At 38.8% G+C, this 27,658-nt stretch overlaps 1 protein-coding gene across 1 annotated transcript in view; it reads right to left on the bottom strand.

The window, feature by feature from the left end:
- LOC128647602 (vomeronasal type-2 receptor 26-like) overlaps positions 1–27,658 on the bottom strand; it is a 264,129-nt gene that overhangs the window by 231,026 nt on the left and 5,445 nt on the right. The window contains exon 2 of the mRNA XM_053700358.1: positions 14,777–15,068. Within this exon, the coding sequence (XP_053556333.1) occupies positions 14,777–15,068 (292 nt within the window). The remainder of the gene's footprint in view (positions 1–14,776; positions 15,069–27,658) is intronic.

The following is a 27,658-nucleotide window of genomic DNA, read 5'->3' as shown; positions in this document are numbered from 1 at the left end:
GTTGGCTTGGGACATAGTGTGGAGAAGGTGGTCCCATTCCACCCGATCAAAGGCCTTCTCTGCGTCAAGCGACAGCAGGAAGGCCTCTGAGTCAGCTGTCTCCGCTTTTTTCCTCGAGCCAGGCCAGAAGAATTGAGTTATCTGTAGGACCCTGCGTACGTTAACTACTGAAGAGCGCGCATGCATGAAGCCAGTCTGATCGTCATGGATGATAGTGGGTAGAATGAACTTAAGTCTCTCGGCGAACAATTTAGTAAGGATCTTATAGTCCGCGTTTAGCAGGGAAATCGGTCTATAAGATTCGGGTAACAGGCAGTCCTTCCCTTCTTTATGAATCAAAGTGATGGAGGCCGATACAAATTCTGGGGAGGGTGCCGACTCCTCTCTAAGGTAGATAGAGAATAGATCCACAAGAGAGGGAGTGACCTGTGACTTAAGTAATCGATAAAATTCGATAGGCAATCCATCCGGACCTGGCGCCTTGCCCAGAGACATGGCCATGATGGTTCTCTCAACCTCGTCCCTCGCTATCGGAGCATTCAGTTTATTTAATTGCTCCTCTGAGATTTTTGGGAGCTCAACAGATTCCCAGAATCTGTCTCTCACTTCGTTTCCCGAGGGGAGCTCACTTGCGTAAAGGGTAGAGTAATAGGAGGCAAAAGCCTCCGCTATTTGATTGGAGTCTTTGAGCACTCTGCCACCCGCTCTTAAAGCAGCAATGTGTCTGGAGGAGTTATTGAGCTTCACTAGGGTAGCCAACAGCTTCCCGGATTTATCCCCATAGCGATAGTATTTACCGCGGGTCCGGAGGAGCGCTTGCGAGGCCTGGTGCGCCAGAAGCGCATCGTATTCTGTTTTGGTACCAACATATTTATGGTAGGAAACGTTGGAGGGGGTGGAACAATATTCGCGGTAGGCCTCTGCAAGGTTGTTCCTCAAGTTAACAACCTTTTCTAGACATTGTTTCTTTCTCCGGGCTAGGTAAGCGATAATATCACCCGAGAGCACCGCTTTGGCCGTAGTCCAGAAAAGTTCTGGAGTATGTATGTGTTGGATATTATTTGCCTTGTAATCATCCCAACAATGCGTTAGGTAGGCTTGGAATTCCTGGGATGTTACAAGATATCTCGGGAAGCGTAGAGTAGAGATTGAAATCCCCTCCTAGAATGATATGAGTCCCTAGAAAGGGAATGAGTGTTGTCAGTATGGAGTCCCAGAATTTTCTATCTTTTTGATTAGGGGCATAGATGTTACATAGTGTGTAGATGTTGTCTGAGGTGCGGATCTTTGCGACAATGAATCTACCTTCAGGGTCTTTAAGTGTTTCCAGAACTTCATAGTTCAATTGTTTACCAAAGAGTATGGCCACTCCTCTGCTAGCTGACTTGTATGAGGCATACTCTACTCTACCCACCCAGTCAGTCTGTAGTTTACTGTGTTCCAAGTCCGAGAGGTGTGTCTCTTGTAGAAACACAATCTCCGCTCTTTTTTTCCTGAGGTGTGTTAGGATCGATTTTCTCTTGATGGGGGAATGAATTCCCCCTACGTTCCAAGAGTACAGATTAAATGTTTACTACTAACAATGATCCTGAGGTGGAGACTACATGTATGGCAAGGAAGTGTACAGTGCATACGGCATAGTAAGTGCAAAGGAGAGACATCAGAGAGAGGATAAGAGCATAATCATGAAGGAGGGAAGGGGGGGAACGAAAGAGAGGGAGAGGGGAGGAGGGGGGAGGGAAAAAAAAAAAAAAAAAAAAAAAAAAAAAAAAAGAAAAAAAAAAAAGAGAAAGGGGAGAGGAAGTTCACACCTCATAGTTTGGTGACCTCCCATGGTGCGCGGCAAGACTCCCGGTTCAGCCTCACAGCACACCAATCCCTTGCCAGACCTCGCCAAGTGGAATTTCACCTTTAGTGTACCATGACTGCTACACTGTAAAAAAGAGTATATGATTGTCATTGAAAACCATTCTAACCCACAACTCAAAACATAACCACTAGAAGGTGGCGTGTTGCAACAAGGACATTTACCTTTAGATTTATGCATAAATAACAGAAGTACAAACACGGTAACTCTAACAAGGGACTCAAAGTGGTCCTCATAGAACAGTTTTACCCTTGGATTCCATGGCAGAGATTTAGTTTTAACATAATTAAAAGTAGGAAATATATTGAGACAAAAACAGTGTTCTTTATACTGGAATCTGAATGGAGGTGGTTTCCGAGAGGTAAGTATAACAAAAAGTTCAAAACATTTCAGGCAGAACTGAGTGAGGGGGGAACACCCTAGTCGACCCTCCCTATTCTTCAACTGGGGCCTACACTGCATCTCACCCTCCCGCAGCTCACTAGGGGGACCAGGACCAGGGACCCCAGCCCGCTCAAGATTTTTCCCCAGGGAAAGGCTCAGTAGTAATACAGTCAACTGGATCAGCGTCAATACCATTCCAGCCATAGTGTTAGATTGTAGATGTAGTAATTAGGTATAAGGATTTAAATACAGTAAATATGAATCTATCAGAGCCATTCAGCCCTCACCTTCTCTCATCTGTCTCACTGGGCTACGCGTGGGGCTGCGTACAGGGGGTTCATAGTTATCAAGGAACTCCTGGGCGGCTGTTGGGGAATCAAAGAATCTAAGGCCCCTGGGGGTAACCAGTTTGAGTCTGGCAGGGTATAAAAGATACGCTTGTCTGCCCTCCCTATGCAGTCGAGAGCAGAGAGGCGCGAACTCTCTGCGGCGTCTCATGAGATCCGCAGAGTAATCCTGAAACAACAGCAATCTCGCATTCTCAAACACCAGCTCATGCAATTTCCTGTAAGCTCTCAGGATGGCTGTTTTGGTCTGAAAATGTAAGAACTTTATCATTATGGGACGGGGTTGTGCCGGGTCCTGGCCCCCCCTTTCCAGGCCCACTCTATGTGCCCTCTCCACTCCTCCAATTAAGTCTTTAGGAGAAAGTTTTAACAGAGACGGCAGGGTATTTTCAACGAAATGAATTAGATCGGATTGTTTGATGGATTCAGGAAGGCCAAGGAGACGCATGTTGTTGCGCCTCGATCTATTTTCTAGATCATCTATTTTTGATTGGAGGGTTGCGGTTTGTCTCTCTAGCTGCTCTATCTTATGAGTGGTGGTGACATTAGAGTCCTCCAGGTCTGAAATTCTACCCTCTGCCTCCCCCATCCTGGTGGAAAACTGTTTAACCTCACCCGCTAAGGTGTCTACTCCCCTTTGAAGGTTGTCAATTTTAGGCATAAAGAGCATGGTAATTTGTTTGACAATGGGGTGTGTATCTAATAATTCGCCTTCTAGTGGAAAATCAGAACTGTGGCCTTGTGTAGTGGGATCATTTGTAGCCCTGAGACGGCGGTCGTTAGCTTTATTGCGACTCGCCATTGGTGTGTTAGTTAGGTATTTCTCCATAAACCAATGAAAGATATGAGATAGATGGGTAGTGATCGAAGGGCAATATCGGGGAGCAGTGTTAAACTTGGATAAAATTCAGTTGTATACCTCGCCAGCAGGGGCACTAAATCACAATCAGGCAGTCAAATCTCGCAAGAAACAACACCCCTGAGCATGTCTAGCCTGAATGAAATAAAGTATGAATGGTTAAGTGCCAATGTGAACAATGTCAAAATCTGAGATTTAAGTTTCGAAAACCAACACAGTGTATACAGACAAACATTCACAAGGTCAGAATAATCACAGCAGAGTACTCTGGTTGCTGGGGAGAGAAAAGGGTTATGAACAGAAATTATTAGCAGTACAAAATTTCAGGTTCTATACAGCAAGCTCCACAGAGAAGCAAATGTGGTGGCCTGCAGCAAGGTGTCCACACATTCAGTATCCTAAGGATAGGAGGCCAAGAGTCCTTGTATGTGCAGTTCAATGGAACAGGTGGCTGTATGGTTAAGTGCCAATGTGAGCAATGTCAAAATCTAAAATTTGAGTTTCAAAAACCCACACAGTGTATGCAGACAAATATACACAAGGTCTGAATAAGCACAACAGTATGCTCTGGTTACTAGGGAGGAAAAAAAGAAAAGGATTATAAACAGAATTTAGTAGCAGTGCAATATTTCAGGTTCTGTACAGCAGGCTCCACAAAGAAACACATGTGGTGGTTTTGCAGCTAGGTGGCCACACATTCAGTATCCTAAGAATAGGGGACCAGGAATCCCTGTGTATGCAGCTCAGTAAAACAAATGGCAGTAAGCTCCACAGCCAAGAATCTGGGATCGCCGGGTCAGTTCTGCCTCAAAGCTGCTGAAGGGTGATAGGAGGCTATGCAGTTTAAAGGAGGCCTAGCATGTTAGGTAGGCTCTATTAGTTTAGTTTAATAATAGGCTCTGTAGGAGTTGGGATCAGGTCTAGCGGTATTTGCAGTGTCCCGGAGGAGCGTGGGCTGCCAACCCTGCTAATGTGAACCCGAGGCCTCCCAGTGATTAGTGTCCCCAGAGGGAAGAAATAGGAGAGCTGGTCATTTATGGATGGGTCTTAGGTGGAGCGGGTGTGTCCGGCACTGAGTAAGGGGCCTTCAGTTAGGGCAAAGTAGATAGGCTTACCCCCGGTGGGTCCTGTGGCTCCTGTTTGGCGTCTGCTGCAAGATGGGGCCCCTCGAGAAGGAGCCGCGCCGTTTCGCGCCAAAAGAGCAGTTCCGTGGCGGAGGCGATCTGCGGCGTGAGTCCCTTTCACCAGACCCTATTGAGCAGTCTGGGGGGTGATGTGAGGTAGCCCGGTGTCAGTGTCGGCAACTGCCGCGATCCCTGGTTGTTGCAGAGTGAGCGGTTTTTCCTCAATTCAGGATGGGGGTATGCCACGTGGGGCCAAGATGGCTGCTCGTCAGAGAGGAGATGTTCTCACCCGGTCCGGGAGGATGTCGGCTCAGGTGGTTGCAGGCCGGCTTCTAGTGGTATTCCGGGGGTCAGGTATTACCCCTTAGCTGCAATCTGTGTCCCGGTGTTAAGCAGCCCAAGCGGCGGGTCACAGTGGTGGAGCGATGTTAGCTCTCCTGAAAAAGACAGAGGGGGTCCCAGACCTAGTGATCCCTCCGCTCCGGGCAGCTGTATCTGCCAAGGATTTTTCAGTGGGCACCCGGTCAGCAGCAGGGCAGGCAAGAAGTAGATTCAGGGTGAAAACAGGTGTTCCAGGTCACTTTTTAAAAGTTTTCATGTAGGTTCCGAGCGGAGCTCAATTCACCTGCTGCCGACCGCGGCGCCCGCCCACCGGAAGTCTTTAATAAACATTTTGAAGAAAAAAAACTAAAAAAAAAAAAAAATTACAACATCAATATCTCAAGTAATATCATCTTACCTGCCAACTCATCAGTATCATGCCCCACTAAATCCAGACCGAGCGTCATGTTTGCTCCTAGCTTCTCCCACAGCTGAACCTCATATTCTGATAGCTCAGCCACATATGGCTCGCCACCACCGGTCATACGTGCAGACTGTAACTCCTTGGCCAACTTGGCCTTTAAGATTCTCTTGATGTCAGAGAATCTTTTCTTACAGTGTTTCACCATTTTTGGATGAGTCCCTTCGGCAGAAACACTGCCAGCTATTGCTCTCCAGATCTCTTCTTTCCTGAAGAGTGAGGTCTTTTGGGCTTTAGAACCATAAATAAAATCATAGTGCTCTAAAACAAGGTTCACTAAAACTGTATTCTGCTCAAAATTAAATTGTATGCTGCGCCCTGACTTTGTCTTCCCAGGCACAGACATAACAAGATAAAAATATGTTTAAGCAGCAAGTCAAATAAATAGCAATAAATATAAATAAATATATCAGCAACTCTTTCTCTTGGACCTATAGCTCTTGTAAAGCATAGGTGATTAGACTCCATTTTAGATTCCCTTTTATAGACTGGTAATAGTTAGACAATCAGCAGCTAACAATTATAAAATCATCTAAATTTTTTAAAATATTAAGAAATTGTTCACATAATCTCGTCATTTATGACGCCCGTTTAATGTAATGATAGAATAATGATCTGTCTTGATGTCTCAGTACAGCAATATTAATGAATGTATTTAAATACATCTATGGCACATTATAAATTAATTGGTTGATTTGTCATCCTTGTCTATAGTGTGTAATCCTTGTCTACAGTGTGTCACCCTTGTCTACAGTGTGTCATCCTTGTCTACAGTGTGTCATCCTTGTCTACAGTGTGTCACCCTTGTCTATAGTGTGTCATCCTTGTCTATAGTGTGTCATCCTTGTCTACAGTGTGTCATCCTTGTCTACAGTGTGTCATCCTTGTCTGCAGTGTGTCATCCTTGTCTACAGTGTGTCACCCTTGTCTACAGTGTGTCATCCTTGTCTACAGTGTGTCATCCTTGTCTACAGTGTGTCATCCTTGTCTACAGTGTGTCATCCTTGTCTACAGTGTGTCATCCTTGTCTGCAGTGTGTCATCCTTGTCTGCAGTGTGTCATCCTTGTCTACAGTGTGTCATCCTTGTCTACAGTGTGTCATCCTTGTCTACAGTGTGTCACCCTTGTCTATAGTGTGTCATCCTTGTCTATAGTGTGTCATCCTTGTCTACTGTGTGTCATCTTTGTCTACAGTGTGTCATCCTTGTCTACGGAGCGTCATCCTTGTCTACAGTGTGTCATCCTTGTCTACAGTGTGTCATCCTTGTCTACAGTGTGTCATCCTTGTCTACAGTGTGTCATCCTTGTCTACAGTGTGTCACCCTTGTCTATAGTGTGTCATCCTTGTCTATAGTGTGTCATCCTTGTCTACAGTGTGTCATCCTTGTCTACAGTGTGTCATCCTTGTCTGCAGTGTGTCATCCTTGTCTACAGTGTGTCACCCTTGTCTACAGTGTGTCATCCTTGTCTACAGTGTGTCATCCTTGTCTACAGTGTGTCATCCTTGTCTACAGTGTGTCATACTTGTCTACAGTGTGTCATCCTTGTCTACAGTGTGTCACCCTTGTCTATAGTGTGTCATACTTGTCTACAGTGTGTCATCCTTGTCTACAGTGTGTCATACTTGATTACAAGGGTTTGTCCGTTTACATGGCCTAAGATTTGTCTATAGTGTGTAGCATTTCACACATATTTAATATAATGATTGAATAATGATTTGTTTTGATGTCTCGGTACAGCAATATTAATGAATGTATTTAAATACATCTATGGTGCATTATAAATTAGTTGGTTAATTCGTCATCCTTGTCTATAGTATGTTATCCTTGTCTGCAGTGTGTCATCCTTGTCTACAGTGTGTCATCCTTGTCTACGGAGCGTCATCCTTGTCTACAGTGTGTCATCCTTGTCTACAGTGTGTCATCCTTGTCTACGGATCATCATCCTTGTCTACAGTGTGTCATACTTGATTACAAGGGTTCGTCCGTTTACATGGCCTAAGATTTGTCTATAGTGTGTAGCATTTCACACATTCAATATAATGATTGAATAATGATTTGTTTTGATGTCTCGGGACAGCAATATTAATGAATGTATTTAAATACATCTATGGCGCATTATAAATTAGTTGGTTAATTCGTCATCCTTGTCTATAGTGTGTCATCCTTGTCTACAGTGTGTCATCCTTGTCTACAGTGTGTCATACTTGATTACAAGGGTTCGTCCATTTACATGGCCTAAGATTTGTCAATAGTGTGTAGCATTTCACACATTTAATATAATGATTGAATAATGATTTGTCTTGATGTCTCAGTACAGCAATATTAATGAATGTTTTCAAATACATCTATGGTGCATAATTTACACAGGAATCGTTATGAACACGTGAAACATAATCAGCCAACCAAATATTAATATTTTTGTTTACTTGCAAGCACCAATCAAATTTGTCTATTTTCTGTATATTTCTGTCACACTAAAAAATTCTTTGAGATCATTTTTTGAGACAAAGATGGCGCTACGTCCACCTATCTTTACTGAGGGCGAATTGATTATTTTAGTTTATGGCATGGACAAGTACTTCCCTCGCAGAATAGGAGGTGTACGGGGCATAGTGCACGAAGATAGGGATCGTATCGTGTACGAAATGATGCAGAGGATGCGGAGAGTGTCTGGGGTCCACCGTACCAGGCGCAGTTGTCTACGGAGTTTCTCAGACCTACGTAGACGCAAGCCTGAATGGTACCACGATTTTCGTGCACTCATTCGAGCATGTAAGTATTGTATATTGTACTTTAAAAAAAATGTATACTTAAATGACGCATGTCTTGCATAAAAGTTATTTTGAAATGTTTTTATGAGCTAATCATGTGTATTTTATTCTATTCAGTAAATATATTCCATTTATTTTATATATTTTAGAATATTTACATTTCTCTTAAAACTGGCCAATCTTATTTTTATCTTATTTTTATTGGTTGTTTTTCTATATTTTTTACTTAGTTGCAAACAAACATTTGATGTAATTCAAAAAACCATCATTTTTCAAGAGGGTCAATCAAATGTTATTCCTCTGAAAATTATCATCATTTATTTCATGGAGACATACAGTGGGGAAAAAAAGTATTTAGTCAGCCACCAATTGTGCAAGTTCTCCCACTTAAGAAGATGAGAGAGGCCTGTAATTTTCATCATAGGTATACCTCAACTATGAGAGACAAAATGTGGAAACAAATCCAAAAAATCACATTGTCTGAATTGGAAAGAATTTATTTGCAAATTATGGTGGAAAATAAGTATTTGGTCAATATCAAAAGTTCATCTCAATACTTTGTTATATAGCCTTTGTTGGCAATGACAGAGGTCAAACGTTTTCTGTAAGTCTTCACAAGGTTGTCACACACTGCTGCTGGTATGTTGGCCCATTCCTGCATACAGATCTCCTCTAGAGCAGTGATGTTTTGGGGGTGTCGCTGGGCTACACGGACTTTCAACTCCCTCCAAAGGTTTTCTATGGGGTTGAGATCTGGAGACTGGCTAGGCCACTCCAGGACCTTGAAATGCTTCTTACGAAGCCACTCCTTCGTTGCCCGGGCGATGTGTTTGGGATCATTGTCATGCTGAAAGACCCAGCCATGTTTCATCTTCAATGCCCTTGCTGATGGAAGGAGGTTTGCACTCAAAATCTCACGATACATGGCCCCATTCATTCTTTCATGTACACGGATCAGTCGTCCTGTTCCTTTTGCAGAGAAACAGACCCAAAGCATGATGTTGCCACCCCCATGCTTCACAGTAGGTATGGTGTTCTCTCTCCTCCAAACACGACAAGTTGTGTTTCTACCAAACAGTTCTACTTTGGTTTCATATGACCATATGACATTCTCCCAATCTGCTTCTGCATCATCCAAATGCTCTCTAGCATACTTCAGATGGGCCCGGACATGTACTGGCTTAAGCAGGGGGACACGTCTGGCACTGCAGGATCTGAGTCCCTGGCAGCGTAGTGTGTTACTGATGGTAGCCTCTGTTACGTTGGTCCAGCTCTCTGCAGGTCATTCACTAGGCCCCCCTGTGTGGTTCTGGGATGTTTGCTCACTGTTCATGTGATCATTTTGACCCCACATCGTGAGATCTTGCGTGGAGCCCCAGATCGAGGGAGATTATCAGTGGTCTTGTATGTCTTCCATTTTCTAATTATTGCTCCCACAGTTGATTTCTTCACACCAAGCTGCTTGCCTATTGCAGATTCAGTCTTCCCAGCCTGGTGCAGGTCTACAATTTTGTTTCTGGTGTCCTTCGACAGCTCTTTGGTCTTCACCATAGTGGAGTTTGGAGTGTGACTGTTTGAGGTTGTGGACAGGTGTCTTTTATACTGATAAGTTCAAACAGGTGCCATTAATACAGGTAATGAGTGGAGGACAGAGTAGCCTCTTAAAGAAGAAGATACAGGTATGTGAGAGCCAGAAATCTTGTTGTTTGTAGGTGACCAAATACTTATTTTCCACCATAATTTGCAAATAAATTCTTTCCAAATCAGACAATGTGATTGTCTGGATTTGTTTCCACATTTTGTCTCTCATAGTTGAGGAATACCTATGATGAAAATTACAGGCCTCTCTCATCTTCTTAAGTGGGAGAACTTGCACAATTGGTGTCTGACTAAATACTTTTTTCCCCACTGTATATCTAGAAATTATTATTTCTCTTATTTTTATTTTTAAAAAATTCAACATCATAATTATTAATCATGCTGCTTGACATTTTACTCATAGAGATAAATATTTACAAATCTATTATGCATGTACATATATATATATATATATATATATATATATATATCATATACACATGTATCTAAACAAATATTTTTTATATTTAGAGATATTGATATTGATATATCTCTCTAGAGATAAAAATGTATGTATATATTTGTTTTTCAACAGAGATTACATACATTGCTGCTGTAGATACATTACTGAACAATAATATATATCCTGTATCTAATGTGTACATACAACTTTATATTTTCACAGATCGCAGGCGTCCAAGGGATAGGATCCCAAGGTATATAAGGCCGGTATGTATGGCGACTCCTCGCAGCAACCGATCCCCCCCCCTATTACCATTGACCCTCCTTGAGGGTCGTCAGAACGACGATGAATCAGGGACAGATGTGGAAGTCCCTGATTTACACGGTAATTTACAATTCTCATACTATTTTTTCATTATTTAAAGGGACAATAAAAACAATTTGTTTATTTCATGATTCAGATAGAACATACAATTTAAATCAACTTTAAAATGTTATTCTATTATCTAATTTGCTTCATTCTCGTGTTATCCTTTGTTGAAAATCATATCTAGATAGGCTCAGGAACTTGGAGCTAGCTGCTGATTGTTGACTAAAATTCTATGGCCATTTTCATTGGCTTTCTAATGTATTCTGCTAGCTCCAAGGAATGCATCACTGGTTCTTCAATAAAAGATACCAAGATAATGAAACAACATTGATAACATAAATTATTTGAAAGTTGTATACAAATTTTGAATCTATATGATTTATGAAAGAAAATATTGTGGTTTCATGTCCCTTTAACATTCATTTTTTTGATCATTTTAAAGGTTCTTTCAGGCTGCATGTTGAATAGACACTAATACTAACATTTTATTTCATAATTGTGAGAGAGAGAGAGATTATAATATTACAAAGGATTACAATTTAGTTAGAAAATTCAATTTCATTTATTTTATATATATATCCATTGTTGAAGATATAACAATGTTTATGGGTGAGACATTTATACAAGGCATCTATAATAATTATAAATTCAGCAACTACAGAGAATCTAGATATGCTTTTCATCAAAGTATTATAGAAGAATGAAGTCAATTATAAAATCCAAAAAAATGTATAAAGATTTAAAAAATTATAGTCTCATTAGAAAAGTGGAAAGTACAAATGTGGTCTGCATGTCGTTTTTATTTATTTGATAATAAAATTTAGAGAGGAAGTTTTATATAATTTTAAAAATAACTATTTGCTGTAAAATATAGGAGGTAGCTGAAGAGGAGGTGGTGGCAAGAGTGGAATGTAAGTTAACAGAATATAATGGTTTACAAATTGTATCTTTATTAAGATTTTATTTAACATGTTCTTTGGTCTTTTTATGGATCGAGATCAGGGCACCCAAACTGGGCCATTCATGGCGGATATGTTCAGAAACCTTGCACAAGGACTGGACATTGTAGCAAGGGCTGTCCGTGAAATACAGGAGTCCATGGTTAATTTGTTTTAAATTAATAAAAAAATTAATGTTTTTTGAAGAAAAAAAAGTTTTAAAACCAACAAAAAATTAGTTTAAAAAAAAAACAAAAAAAAAAACATATATATATATATTTAAAAATAAATATCTATTGAATATTAATTATTGTGTTGCTGTATTCATTTAAATATTTTTTTAAAAGTGACACACAAGAGCTGCTGGTGCAATGCTGAATACGGCGAGAATATTGCTCGACGTATTCAGCGATGTCTGTCAGACCTGACCCGCTCTCTCGGATCAGGTCCGACAGACATTGATAACTAAAGGCCATAATATGATTGGCTTTCACATGTGCATTGCTATTTCAATTATTAAAGGTTATCTAAGGATTAAAGTGAAAATAAACATCAATTTTATTGTTCATGATTCAGATAGAGCTTACGATTTAAAAAAAAAAATTGTAAGATAGTCACATTCTCAAATTGTCATCAGTCTATTTTTATCTGTATTTTAAATCAAACAATTCAATTTATGAATTGTGACCATTTTTAATCAGAAAACATGAGTTGACCTTGCTGATTGAACATCACCAATGAAATAGTGCTTTTCCATGGGGGTTCAATTGAATTTATCTTGCTCATCAGCCTAGATTCCTTATTTTTAAAATAAAGATAAACAAAGAAATAATTAAAATGGTTAATAGTAGTAATTTTGAAAATGATTTTAAATTGAATGTTCAATCATAATTCTGAAAGTACATAAATGTGCTTAGTGTTCCTTTAGTAAAAGTTCAAGGTTTGTATTGTCGCTTTCAATGAAATTCTATGATATTTGTGTACCATTAATTACTAAAAAATATTTATGAATTTTTTTATTAAAAAAAAAGGATACATATACATAAATACATCTATCATTATTTTTATCATTATATTTAAAAATTATAGATATGTACATACATACAGATAGAGAAAATCAAGGAATATATATATATATGAAAAGGCAAGACAATGAAACATATAAGCTAACAAGTCAATTACAAACTATTAAATATGTAGACACTGAATAAAAATGAAAATAAAATGCACTACTAGATATTGAAATAAATAAATAAAATGTTTTGAATGGATTAGGTTCTAATTTTGTCTCTAAAAATTAGATTACATATTTTGTGCACAGTTTTGCATTTAACTTGTCGCAATAATTAATATACAGACAAAAGAGATACATAAGAGGCTCAATTATCAGCTAGCTCCCACTAGTGTAAATTAAATATTTTACTATCCCCTTCAAATAGTGATAGATATAAAATACATATACTCTGTATATCCTCACACATAGAAGTTGCAAATATAACGTAATCATAGTAAGATATGTCCAATATATAAAATGTTTACAAAAACATAATTCCCTGTCCATTTTGAGAAGAATATGTCGCTAATTGTTATCTTTCATATTCAATTTAAATAAAAAATTGCAATATTTATATACAATCATCTGCTGACAACATATGTGCTATGTTCCAGAACTTTATTGCAGATATAAATAAAGTTGGGAAAAGCCCGAATAACTGCAACGTCGATGACTGTTAGTTAACAACAGTCCGCTTCGCGCCGTACTTGGCGTGCATGTTTTTGCCGGATTTTTTGATAACTATGGCAAGCGTATTAAGGTCCGCGACGGCGATGTATTGCGAAGTTTAGCGAGCGTATTGACGCCGCAAATGCATCATATTAGACGCCTTGATAACTAGAGGCCTATGGGTGGTCCTTTCACATCTGTTGTGCTTTTGTGTACCTATATGTGTGTGTGTTTATATATAGATAAATAGATAGATGACAGAAAGATGATAGATAGATAGATAGATAAATAGTAGAAAGATAGATTGATAGATAATAGATAGATAGTATGAATGTACATAAATGTATGTGTGTGTGGATAGATAGATAGATAGATAGATAGATGATAGATAGATAGATGATAGATAGATAGATAGATAGATAGATAGAAAGATAGAAAGTGAGAGAGAGATTGACTATATATATCTTATAATATATAAGCGCTGCAGAATCTGAAAATAATAATAGATTGATAGAAGGTAGATAATAGACAGATAGTATGCATGTGTATTATGTATTTATATGTGCATATGTATTTACAGATATATAAACACAGACACATAAATACATACAGTATGTACACCTAGAGTTTACTGGATGTTACCTTTGTGTTGATGACTGTGTGACCCACTCTTATAGATATTTTGCGCACAGACCGACTCACACCTTTGCTTGCTAAGGCCCTCACTAGTGCCTGATACTCTGGTCTATCAACCTTCCATCTAAATCAACATGATCACGTCTCTTCCTTTACCAGCTCAGCCTAATTTTTTCTTATTGCTCACATTAATACCCACTATATAAGAGAGTAACACTGTGCAGACTGTTACTGTGGAGATCCTGTAAAGAAATACAGAGAGAAGCTATACATTCTATGTTTTGCATTCTGTCAGTGTGAGGACCCAAGTAAAAAGTGCAGGGAAGGGTTAAAAACAGTGATCTAGAGCAGAAAAAGTGTAGCTTCCAATTACATTTCCCCTCAGGTATACTGGGAAATGTAGTTCCCAAGTGAAGCTGCAGTAGGCTGACACTGAGATCCTGGCTATTAGCAGTGTTATGGAGGGCAATATGACAGTATAGGATTGTTAAGGCTCTGCAGGTGTCCTCGTTACTTGAGATTCTGAAGACGTGCTGTGGGTTTTGGATAGATGGGGCTCCCTAGAAGTAATGGCTCCATCTCAGCTGAGACTGCTAAAACCCCTCTAGTTTTGCCCCTGAGCACACCTATGTCTTATTTGTTTTTGTTTTTATTTCACTTAGTGACCAATTGCACCAACAATAAATATAAAATCTGTCATGATTTTTAGAGACTTTGTGCTCAACATTTATATTTTCTTTTTTTCGAAATATACTTCCCTATAATTTAATAATTGGGTCAAATATGGATTACTTGCTTGGAGCAGGTTATTGTTAGGGTTAGTTGCAGTGAGGAGGTCATGGTTAGGATTTCATTAGACGGTTAAAGTGGAATAAAACAAATAATAACAAAATTAAAAAAAAATTTCACCTACCTGTGGATATCCATATACACCTAAAATGTGTGCTATTTGTAAAGTTGTCTCGGATGATAAATCCCCGATTACCCCAGCTAACCTGCCCTGCCACCTACAGGAGTAATTGGGCACTGCATATCTTGACCCAGTTAGTATTTGCATCAAACTCAATGTAGCTTTATTGACACTTGCACAAGAATCAAAAATGTGATATCCCAGGGTGATGTTGGGTAAAATACTGGGGTCCTTGTTAATTGTTTCAATAGCAAAGAAGAAACTCATGAAGTTTTTGTAATTGCTGAAAAATGGGCTGTTAAAAAAAAACAACAATATTTAATTATCATATTTTTTATAAATCATGTAAAAAAAAATATATTGTTGCCAAATAATAAGAGGAATACAGTGGGCAAAAATGTAGAATGGACATAGAATAACAGATTTGTTTTTACTAAATATTAAACATTGAGCTTTAGCTTTACTACAAAAATCTTAGCTAATATTAGTTATTAATCCTCCATACTATTTATTCCTTCAACTAAAGAAATAAAACTGAGCTAAAATAGGGACCCGGAAGCTAAATTTTATTTTTTTTATAGAATTGGACTTGGAAAAAAAATGGCACACTAATGGGAAATGGCGGTGCCATTAACTGATGTCTGATTTTTTTGTTGTATTTAGAAGTTAGCACTTTGTACTCAAAGGATAGGCACCACTAGAAACCCCATATAGGGCCAGATTACTAGTGAAGCATCATGTAATGCTCCTGCTCCTTTGTTATATCCGCTAGAAATAGTTTTTTGGACGCGCCGGGTAGAGCACCTATTACAAGTTGATAGCAATAACATATTCCCCCATAGAAGTCAACAGAGAAAGAAAAGTGGGAAAACAACTAACACCCTACTTGCTCACAAACATGGTTGCAGGCTTTTGACACCAATGTTACAATAAATATATACATCTATATTTATATGTGTATAAGTGTAAATACATACTGTATATACAAATATTAATGCATACATACAGTATACATTTATTTAAAAAAAGTGTTACAATGGATCCCTATGTAAAAGTACTTTACAGACCATTTTGTTTTTTTCTATCATCTTACATGTCATAACTTTCAGCAATTATAACTTTTGCGTGCAATATTTAAAAAAAATAATAATAATAATCAGACAGCAAAACAGTTAACCATAGCTCTGAAGAAGTGCTACCCTGACTGGTTCCATGGGCTGGGTTGGGATGTGCTTTGAGGCAGTACTGTTTGGAGTTGGGTTATGTCCTGGGCAGAGTAATAATAGAAAAACTATGCCAGGAGGGATGATTAAAACTGGGGGCCGTTCTTCCCCCACCCCCTGGAAAGCCACTTAAAGCATAGGAGATGGGGTTGACTTTTTATTTACTTGTAATTTATTTATTTATTTATTTATTTATTTATTTATAGCTCTTCCATCTCCTCCTTTTCTTGCCCTGACCAATCTATTTGTCAATGTAATTCAACTCTTAAAGTGGTCCTTGACATTTTGGCACCTCCTAACGTAGCTCAAAAGTCATGCACTCATCCTAAGCCCTGACATACTCCTCTGACATGCTTCCTTCATAGATTTTCCTGCACTGCTGAGTGATATTGGAGAAAATACTGTTGTTCAGTTGACTTCCTTCATTACAAGTTCATCTTAAACTCCTACTATTCTGCCATTAACCTCTCCAAGCAGGAACAGTTCTCTACTCTTATCTCTACTCTTTCTTTAAACCCAAAACGTTTGTTCACCACTTAAAACACAATTTTCCACCCACCCCTACCTCCTATTCCCACTTCTCTCTCAGCTCAAGATTTTGCTAAGCACTTAAGCAACAAAATAGATTCCATTTGAAATTAAATCATCTCTCAACACACTTCCAGTATCCAACCCCTCTGCCAATCACCGATGTCTAAAAGCCACAAAGCCACAGATTCAGCTTTTTTGCTCTCGCTACTAAGGAAGACGTTTCTGCCCTTATACCCTCCTCTCACCTCACTACCTGTCCCCTTGATCGCATCCCCTTGCAACTACTGCCCTCCCTCTCTCCTACTCTTACTCCTTTCTTCACACATATTTTTAATCTCTCACTCAGCACTGGTATATTTCCCTCATTTCTAATCACACCTATCCTCAAAAAATGTTCTCTTAATCCTTCATCCCCATCTAACTACCGCCCTATTTCCCTACTCCCCCTTGCCTCAAAACTTCTGGAAAGGCTCATAGATATACATTTATAACATTTCCACACATTAAAATTCCTTCTCAATCCATTGCAATCTTGCCCCCAACACTTATCAGATATTGCAATCATTAAGGTTACTAATTACCTTATAACAGCAAAATCAAAAGGCCACTTTTCTTTGTTAACCCGTCTTTATCTGTCTGCAGTCTTTGACACTATTGACCACACACTCTTGCTCCAAACCCTCCAATTCTTCGGTATTTGTGACACAGCCCTCTTGTGGTTTTCCTCCTACCTGTCTAACAGAACCTTTAATGTAACCTTCTCCTTGACCCTTTGCTACTTTCTGTTGGGGTACCACAAGGCTCTGTCCTGGTAGCCTTATCTTCTATATTTATACATCATCCTTAGTTTCCTTAATATAGTCCTATGGGTTTTAATACCATTTGTATGCTGATGATACCCAAATCTACATCTCTGCACCAGACCTATCCCCTTCCTTACTAAATCATGTCACTAACTGTCTGTCTAATATTTCATCCTGGATCTGGTCATCTCAGTATCTTAAGCTAAATTTCTCCAAAACTGAGCTCCTTATTCCCCCTCCTTCTTCCAAAATGCCTACCCCCCCAACTTTCTCTAACTATTGATAATAACATTATTACCCCAACCCTGCATGCCCAATGTCATGGGTCACAATTGACTCAGAACTCTCTTTCACACCCCACATCCATGTTTTGGACAATTCCTGCTGTCTCCACCTTAAAAACATCTCCAAAATTCACCACTTCCTCACACAAAACACAACTTATACTTTAATACACTCTCTCATCATGTTCCACCTTGACTATTGCAACTCTATCCTCTCTGGTCTCCCTAGCTGCCTTCTATCTCCCTTACAATCCATAGTAAATGCCTCTGCCAGGCTGATCTTCCTCATACTTTACTACTCATCTGCTGCACCTCTCTGCCAGTCCCTTCATTGGCTTCCTCTAACCTCCAGAATAAAACACAAAATCCTGACTCTAACTTTTAAAGCTCTTAATAACACTTCTCTGCCCTATACTTCCAATGTGGTCTCCAGATACTCTCCCTCCCATCTCCTTTGCTCTTATCATGACCTTTTTCACTCCTCCTCTCTTGTTACTTCCTCACATTCCTGTCTACAAGACTTCTCCAAACTGGACCCTATTTTGTGGAACTCTCTGCCTTGCTTTACAAGACTCTGCCCTAGTTTTGAAACTTACAAGCACTCCTTAAAGACTCTACTGTTCAAAAATGTATATAATATACACTTACATTTTCCCATTTTAGTTGCTCTCCTCCTTTAGATATTCCCTTGAATCCCCTTAGCATGTAATGCTTTCAGCCCAGCTGCTTTGTAGATCACCTCCATGAGAGCAGTAATACTTCTGGTAGGGCCCTCTATCCATTTGTCTCCCATAATTGTGGGGATAGCAATGGAGGAGAGGAACTGGTATAAAGAAAGATTAGTGTAGGTTGTATGCATCCCTGAACAGTAGAGTCTTTAGGGAACTCTTGAAGCTTTCAAAACTAGGGGAGAGTCTTGTGGAGTGAGGCAGAGAGTTCCAAAAGATAGGGGCCAGTATGGAGAAGTCCTGTAAATGGAAATGTGATAAGGTAAGAAGAGAGGAGGAGAGTAGAAGGTCATGAGCAGAGTGAAGGGGACGGAAGGGAGAGTATCTGGAGACAAGGTCTGAGATATAGTGGGGAGCAGTGCAGTTGAGGGCTTTGTATGTCAGAGTGAGAATTTTGTGTTTAATCCAAGAGGCAAGAGGAAGCCAGTGAAGGGATTGGCAGAGAGGTACAGATGAAGAGCGACATGCAAGGAAGATGAGCCGAGCAGAGGCATTCGTTATGGATTGTAAAGGAGCTAAGCAGCAGCTGGAGATACCAGAGAGGACATAGTTGCAATATTTGAGGCAGGAAAGAATGAGAGAGTGGATTCAAATCGTAGTTGTGTCTTGTGTAAGGAAATGTCTAATTTTAGAGATGTTTTTATGGTGGAAGCAGCAGGCTTTAGCCAAGGACTAAATGTGAGAAGTGAAAGAAAGATCAAATGTGACCCTGAGACATCGGGCATGCGGGGTAGGGGTAATGATGAAGTTGTCAACAGTTATAGAGAGCTTGGGGGTGGAGATTTTGGAAGAAGGGGAGAAAATAAGGAGCTCAGTTTTGGAGAGATTTAGCTTGAGGTAGTGAGAGGACATCCAGAAAGAGATGTGAGAAAGACAGTTAGTGACAAGCAGACATCCCAAGTCTCCCTGAAGTTCAGGGAGTCTCCTTGATTGTAATAGCAGCTCCCTGATGTCTGCAAATGGAGTGCAATCTCCCTGAAACTCCAAGTACTATGATCCAATGTGGTCCAAATCTGGAAAAGTGTTTCTTTATGGAATGCCTTTAGCTGCTGGGATGTTATACAACCCTCAAAGCATGCATCAGTAACCAAAAAGCCCCCACTGATTTTAATAAAATAAAACACAAATACTACCTTATTTACTGCACGTAATTAAACTTCGTATTCTAAAATATTTGAGCATTCAACAAGCGTACAATCACTGGAAAATAGGTTTGTTGTATGTGGTTGTGCAATAAAGCTACTTTTTTTTTAATGTGACTTTAATGGGAATTAACCGCTCGCATCAAGTATTAAAAAAAAAGACTGCCCGCACGAAATATAACAAGAAAAAAGAAAAGTATTATCTCCTAAACCACAAAATACCTATATCGCAATAAACCTATTTACTCTATTAACCCCTTAACCACAAATCCCCTACATCGCAATAAACCTATTTACCCTATTAACCCCTAAACTGCAAAATCCCTACATAGCAATAAACCTATTAACCCTATTAACCCCTAAAACAAAAAACCCTACATCGCAATAAACCTCTCTAACTTATTAACCCTTTAAACCGCAAAAACCCACAACGCAAATATCTATTTAAATAACTAAGTACAGTACACTAACCTAACACCCCATTAAATAAACCCAAATTACCTAAACTAATACATTCTAAATTTTCTAAAAATGAAAAAAGCTAACATTACAGAAAAAAAAAAAAAAATCAAATTTCCAAATTTATCAAAATTAAACCTAAACCCTATGAAAAAAAGACCCCCCCAAAATAAAAACACCCCCTACTCTAATAATAAACTACCAGTAGCCCTTAAAAAGGCTTTTTGCAGGGCATTGCCCCAAGATAATCAGCTCTTTTAATAAAATATACAAAGTCCCGATTAACATTAAACCCCCCCACTCCCCAAAATAAAAGAATCTAACACTAAAAAACCTTAACTACCCATGGCCCTGAAAAGGGCATTTTTTGGGCATTGCCCTTAAAAAGGCATTTAGCTCTTTATCTGCCCATCCCTAATCTAAATAAAACAAATCCCCCCCAAAAAACCTTACAAAATCCTAAGTCTAACCCCCAGGTTGGTACTCACGGTTCCTGAAGTCTGGCGGAGAAGGTCGTGTTCCAGGTGGTGAAGTCTTCTTTCAAGCACAACCTCTTCTTCCAGGAACATCCTGTGCAGAGCGGAGCTGAAGACTGCAGAGCTGAAGACCGGCGACTCTGGAACTGAAGACCGGCGTCCGCGGAGCCATGGTGCGTGGAGGATCCTCTTTGTACGATCTCCGCCGTACACTGAATAGTGAATTCAAGGTATGTGATTAAAGATGGCGTCCCTTGAATTCTTATTGGCTGATTTGATTCTTCCAATTCAAATCAGCCAATAGGATGAAAGCTACTCAAATCCTATTGGCTGTTTAAATTAGCCAATAGGATGAGAGCAAGTGAGATTTTATTGACTATTCAAACTTTAGAATGTTTTAGTTTAGGTAATATGGGTTTATTTAATGGAGTATCAGGTTAGGGGTTGTTAGGTTAGTTGTTGTTAGGTTAGGGGGTGTTAGGTTTGTGTACTGTACTTGTTTATTTAAATAGTTATTTGCATAGTGGGTTTTGGTGGTTTAAAGGGTTAATAAGTTAAATAGGTTTATTGCGATGTAGGGGTTTTGCGGTTTAGGGGTTAATAGGGTAAATAGGTTTATTGCGATGTAGGGGTTTTGCGATTTAGGGGTTAATAGGGTAAATAGGTTTATTGTGATGTAGGGGTTTTGTGGTTTAGGGGTAAATAGGTTTATTGTGATGTAAGGGTTTTGCGGTTTAGGGGTTAATAGGGTAAATAGGTTTATTGCGATGTAGGGGTTTTGCGGTTTAGGGGTTATGTATATAAAGAAATATACTTAAAGTAGATATAATTTAAAGAGAAGAAACTTTGTATTTATTTAGGACAGTAGTTTGTCTAATTAGAGTGTGGCTATATCTTTAGTTTATTATATAGAAAATATTTTTGATATATTTAAGATAGTAGTCCATTAAAATTATAGTATTGCTACACCTGTAGCTTAATTTTTTTATATAAAATAAGAGTTACAAAATACGTTGTTTCTACATCTGTAGTTTAAAAAATAATTAGACTGCCCTTTGTGCAGGCTTATCGACTACTATGTATATATATATATATATATATATATATATATATATATATATATATATATATATATATATATATATATATATATATATATATATATAAATATATAACTATATAATGAATTTTCATAATTGAGACCCTCTCCTGAATATCTATGACTAGAGACCAGTGTTTGAAAGAGATCCAAAAAAGGTTGTAAGTTGCCTTGTTACCTGTCTTGGATTAATCAGTTAAGTAAAATTGATCTTTGCCACCTTTGAGCTGGCATGGAGAGATTTGCAAGTGGCATCTTGATAAATTGAGCTCTGTATATGAAAGCCCCTTATATGATGATTGAATAATTGATGTACAGATTGATTAAAAAATATGGGCTAGACTATAAGTGGTTTACTAATGATGCGCAATATAAGCAGTATTGCTTGACCGTGCTAAAAATTAACTCTCAAAATGAAATCACAAGTCCATGGTAAAACTGATTTACCAGAGAGTGGTTAGCACGACCAACATAGCTCTAGTGCAACCGATAATTTAAATGAATACCATGCTAATAGCTAAGTTGAAAGTTAAAGGTTGTAAAAAATTTGCGAACAAAGCTTAGGATGTTTTTATACACTGGATTTGTTAGCCTCTATATAACTTTTACCTCACCACCTCTCCCTGCACTCAGACCTCTGTAACACTTTCTGTCCTTTTAACCATCCTGTGCTTCAATATGTAGGGGCCTTATTAACAAATGTCTGTCCGACATGATCCGATCCGCGGATCATGTCTGACAGACATCGCTGAATGCAGAGAGCAGTACGCTCTCCACATTCAGGATTGCACCAGCAGCTCTTGTGAACTGCTGGAGCCATGCTGCCCCCTGCAGATTTGCAGCCAAACTGTTGCTAGCAGGGGGTGTCAATCAACCTGATCGTATTCGATCTGGTTGATTTCCCACGATGTCTGTCCGCTCCCTCAGAGCAGGCGGACAGGTTATAGAGCAACAGTCTTTAGACCGCTGCTTCATTAATGTTTTTTCTGGCCAGTCTGAAGGCTTGTCAGAAACACGGCGCTTCAAACTCCATACGGAACTTGATAAATGGGCCCCATAATCTCTAAAGTCCATTGAATTGGTCAGGGGACATCCTAAAACACTTAGAGGCCTATGTATCAAAGGTCTTGCGGACCTGATCCGACAGTGCGGATCAGGTCCACAAGACCTCGCTGAATGCGGAGAGCAATATGCTCTCCGTATTCAGCATTGCACCAGCAGCTTACAAGAGCTGCTGGTGCAACGCCGCCCCCTTCAGAATTGCGGCAAATTGGGCCGCCAGCAGGGAGGTGTCAATCAACCCGATTGTATTTGATTGGGTTGAATTGTGACAATTCCTGTCCGCCTGCTCAGAGCAGGCGGGCAGGGTTATGGAGCAGCGGTCTTTAGACTCGCCAGAAACACGGGCCCCACAAGCTCCATATGGAGCTTGATAAATGGGCCTCTGTATGTGAAAATGGCTTAATGTGTAAAAAAATGGCAAAATGTTAATCAATTGCTTCATAATTTTTCACAATTTAAGATTTCCACTATCCAAGCCTATCCTTGAAGTTTCATGGATTTTGGTTTTCCACAAGGCAAATGAGTGATATTAAGCTTGTTTTTGGGGAGCTTAACCCCTTAATGACCACAGCACTTTTCTATTTTCAGTCCGTTTGTGACAAAGGCTATTTTTACATGTCTGCGGTGTTTGTGTTTAGCTGTAATTTTCCTCTTACTCATTTACTGTACCCACACATATTATATACTGTTTTTCTCGTCATTAAATGGACTTTCTAAAGATACCATTATTTTCATCATATCTTATAATTTGCTAAAAAAAATTATAAAATATAAGGAAAAAATGGAAAAAAAAAACACTTTTTCTAACTTTGACCCCCGAAATCTGTTACTCATCTACAACCACCAAAAAACACCCATGCTAAATAGTTTCTAAATTTTGTCCTGAGTTTAGAAATACCCAATGTTTACATTCTCTTTGCTTTTTTTGCAAGTTATAGGGCAATAAATACAAATAGCACTTTGCTATTTCCAAACCACTTTATTTCAAAATTAGTGCTTTTTACATTGGGACACTGATATCTTTCAGGAATCAAGTTTAATAGGTCAGAGGATAGTGCCTAACTTGATATCTTATAGCCTGAGGAGCGGTGTGTGCCTAGTAACCACCAATAGATAACAATAAGAGAATGAGTAATAACCTCAGGCGCCTTACCAATGGAGGCAAAGGAGATGAACAATTGTGGATATAGATATAAAAAAAAAAAATTATTCATACAACTTCATGGATCCATGCACAATAAAATTTCTATACACGCTATATTAGTAAAAGACTTAAAAGAAAAAAGTAAATGCAAACATATACATATTCATTAAAACTTGATTTAGTGACACTCGCTAGGGAGTAGCAGCAGGATCTCTGCTAAACCCCAAGGAGGTGACCTGGAAGCCAATGGGGCAGGGGTGATATGAACTTTAGATGAACGGAATACTAGCCTCTTGAATGTAAAGTGCTGAACATATAAATTACAAAGTGCTGATTTGGTGTGTGCTAAATTCAGAGTGAGTCAAAAATATAAATATAAAGTCCAGGGCACAATCCAAAAAATGAAAAAAGCAGAAAAAAAAGTAGAAAAAAGTCAATTAAGCAATCTGGGTGCTTCAAATGAGTACAGCAAAAATGGTTGATCTTTGAAAAATACCATAAAAAATAAAAGATATAAAAGTGGAAAATATGTATAAAAAAATCTGTGAATAATCCAATTTACTAACAAAGGTGAACAAGTGAAAAAACAGCAGTTTATAGCAAAACAGTTCCTCTGTGAATGTGAAAGAGTATACTCCTGTCAGTAGGAGAGCAGATATATATATATAGATTAGAAGACATTTTCAGATATCCTCACTATAATATGTGTCATCTATTACAAACTTTTTTATATATAAAGATCAAGATCAAAAGCCAGGTTATAAATTAATTCTAAAAGAGTTATATATTGTTAACCCTAACTATGTAGCCTATAATCTAATGTCCAAAATGAAAGGTGAATAAATGGATATTGTAGACTTTCAATACCTGAAATATTGAGACTTGCTATGCCTAACAGACAATATAATGGAACTGGAGAATATTGGCTCCTGTACAAATTAGCTTACATTGCCTGTGGTGTTGTTCTCATGGTGGAGAATATTGGCTTCCGGCTGATTAACTTACATTGTCACTTGAGGTATCTGCTACCTTAGTGTTAATGAGCAGAAAGTGTACATAGAGATATGTATATATATGTGAATCATATCTCTAAAGGATATAAACTAATGGAATAGGGGGATTGGGAAGAGAGGACTATAGATACTTGAATAGATCTACACTAGTAGATAAGTGAGATGGGAAACCAGTTCTGGTTAAAGGAGGGATACCTAATTAGATCTACACTAGTAGATAAGTGAGATGGGAAACCAGTTCTGGTTAAAGGAGGGATACCTAATTAGATCTACACTGGTAGATTAGTGAGATGATGGGACAAAATTGGCTAAAGAAGGGAATATATCCACATGTGCAAGCTTAACATAGCCTAAATTTAGGAGGAGTATACTGTTTCACATTCACAGTTTTGAGGAAGTTTTGCTATAAACTGCTGTTTTTTCACTTGTTCACCTTTGTTAGTAAATTGGATTATTCACAGATTTTTTATACATATTTTTTATACATATTTTTCACTTTTATATCTTTTATTTTTTATGGTATTTTTCAAAGATCAGCCATTTTTGCTGTACTCATTTGAAGCACCCAGATTGCTTAATTTACTTTTTTCTACTTTTTTCTGCTTTTTTGATTTTTTGGATTGTGCCCTGGACTTTATATTTATATTTTTGACTCACTCTGAATTTAGCACACACCAAATCAGCACTTTGTAATTTATATGTTCAGCACTTTACATTCAAGAGGCTAGTATTCCGTTCATCTAAAGTTCATATCACCCCTGCCCCATCGGCTTCCAGGTCACCTCCTTGGGGTTTAGCAGAGATCCTGCTGATACTCCCTAGCGAGTGTCACTAAATCAAGTTTTAATGAATATGTATATGTTTGCCTTTACTTTTTTCTTTTAAGTCTTTTACTAATATAGCGTGTATAGAAATTTTATTGTTCATGGATCCATGAAGTTGTATGAATAAATTTATTTTTTTATATCTATATCCACAATTGTTCATCTCCTTTGCCTCCGTTGGTAAGGCGCCTGAGGTTATTACTCATTCTCATATCTTTCAGGAATCCCCAATTTTCAGGAATTACATGTATATATTTGTTTTAGAAGACATCACAAAGTATTGATCTAGAACCATTTTGGTATATTTCATGCCACCATTTCACCACCAAATGTGATCAATAGTGATGTCGCGAATCTAAAAATTTGGGTTCGCGAATGGCAAATGCGAACTTCCGCAAAAGTTTGCGAACGGGCAAACCGGGCGAAACGCCATAGACTTAAATAGGCAGGCAAATTTTAAAACCCACAGGGACTCTTTCTGGCCACAATAGTGATGGAAAAGTTGTTTCAAGGGAACTAACACCTGGACTGTGGCATGCCGGAGGGGGATCCATGGCAAAACTCCCATGAAAAATTACATAGTTGATGCAGAGTCTGGTTTTAATCCATAAAGGGCATAATTCACCTAACATTCCTAAATTGTTTGGAATAACGTGCTTTAAAACATCAGGTATGATGTATCGATCAGGTAGTGTAAGGGTTACGCCCGCTTCACAGTGCGCAGTGTAGGTGATATACCTGCCCTGACCATGCTTTGCAGACCAGGTATCAGTGGTCAGATGGACCCTTGCCCCAACACTGTGTGCCAGACATGCCATTATAGCAGACTTATATGGCTTTGGCATTGCTTTTTGGTAATTAGAAGGCTGCTAAATGCCACTGCGCACCACACGTGTTTTATGCCCAGCAGTGAAGGGGTTAATTGGGGAGCATGTAGGCAGTGTGTAGAGTTAATTTTAGCTTAAGTGTAGTGTAGTAGACAACCCAAAGTATTGATCTAGGCCCATTTTGGTATATTTCATGCCACCATTTCACCGCCAAATGCGATCAAATAAAAAAAAAAATGTTCACTTTTTCACAAACTTTAGGTTTCTCACAGAAATTATTTACAAACAACTTATGCAATTATGGCATAAATGGTTGTAAATGCTTCTCTGGGATCCCCTTTGTTCAGAAATAGCAGACATATGGCTTTGGCGTGTTTTATGCCCAGCAGTGAAGGGGTTAATTAGGGAGCATGTAGGGAGTTTGTAGAGTTAATTTTAGCTTAAGTGTAGTGTAGTAGACAACCCTAAGTATTGATCTAGGCCCATTTTGGTATATTTAATGCCACCATTTCACCGCCAAATGCGATCAAATTTTTTCACAATTTTAGGTTTCTCACTGAAATTATTTACAAACAGCTTGTGCAATTATGGCATAAATGGTTGTAAATGCATCTCTGGGATCCCCTTTGTTCAGAAATAGCAGACATATATGACTTTGGCGTTGCTTTCTGGTAATTAGAAGGCCGCTAAATGCTGCTGCGCATCACACGTGTATTATGGCTAGCAGTGAAGAGGTTAATTAGGTAGTTTATAGGGAGCTTGCAGGGTTAATTTTAGCTTTAGTGTAGAGATCAGCCTCCCACCTGACACATCAGCCCCCTGATCCCTCCCAAACAGCTCCCTTCCCTCCCCCACCTCACAATTGTCCCTGCCATCTTAAGTACTGGCAGAAAGTCTGCCAGTACTAAAATAAAAGGTTTTTAATTTTTTTTTTTGCATATTTACATATGCTGTGGTGTAGCATCCCCCCTTAGCCCCGAACATCCCTGACACCCCAAAAACAGCTCTCTAACCCTCCCCATCTGCCTTTTTGGTGGCCATCTTGGGTACTGGCAGCTGTCTGCTATTATTTCACAGTCAAAAAAGTGTTTTTTTTTTTAAATGTACACTACTGTTACACCAGATATGAGTGGTGGCACTGGGCAAGTGGGCACAGTATATGCTGTGAGCCTGACACACACGCTGGCAGGCAGGCAACTGCAATTAGATTACACAGGAAAAAAAAAAAAAGCAGACTGATGTTCTAGCCCTAAAAAGGGCTTTTTGGGGT

Source organism: Bombina bombina, chromosome 2 (genome assembly GCF_027579735.1).
Source record: "Bombina bombina isolate aBomBom1 chromosome 2, aBomBom1.pri, whole genome shotgun sequence".
NCBI classification, from domain to species: Eukaryota; Metazoa; Chordata; class Amphibia; order Anura; family Bombinatoridae; genus Bombina; species Bombina bombina.
The sequence above is the reverse complement of the archived record's forward strand: the minus strand, read 5'-3'. Positions and strand labels throughout refer to the sequence as shown.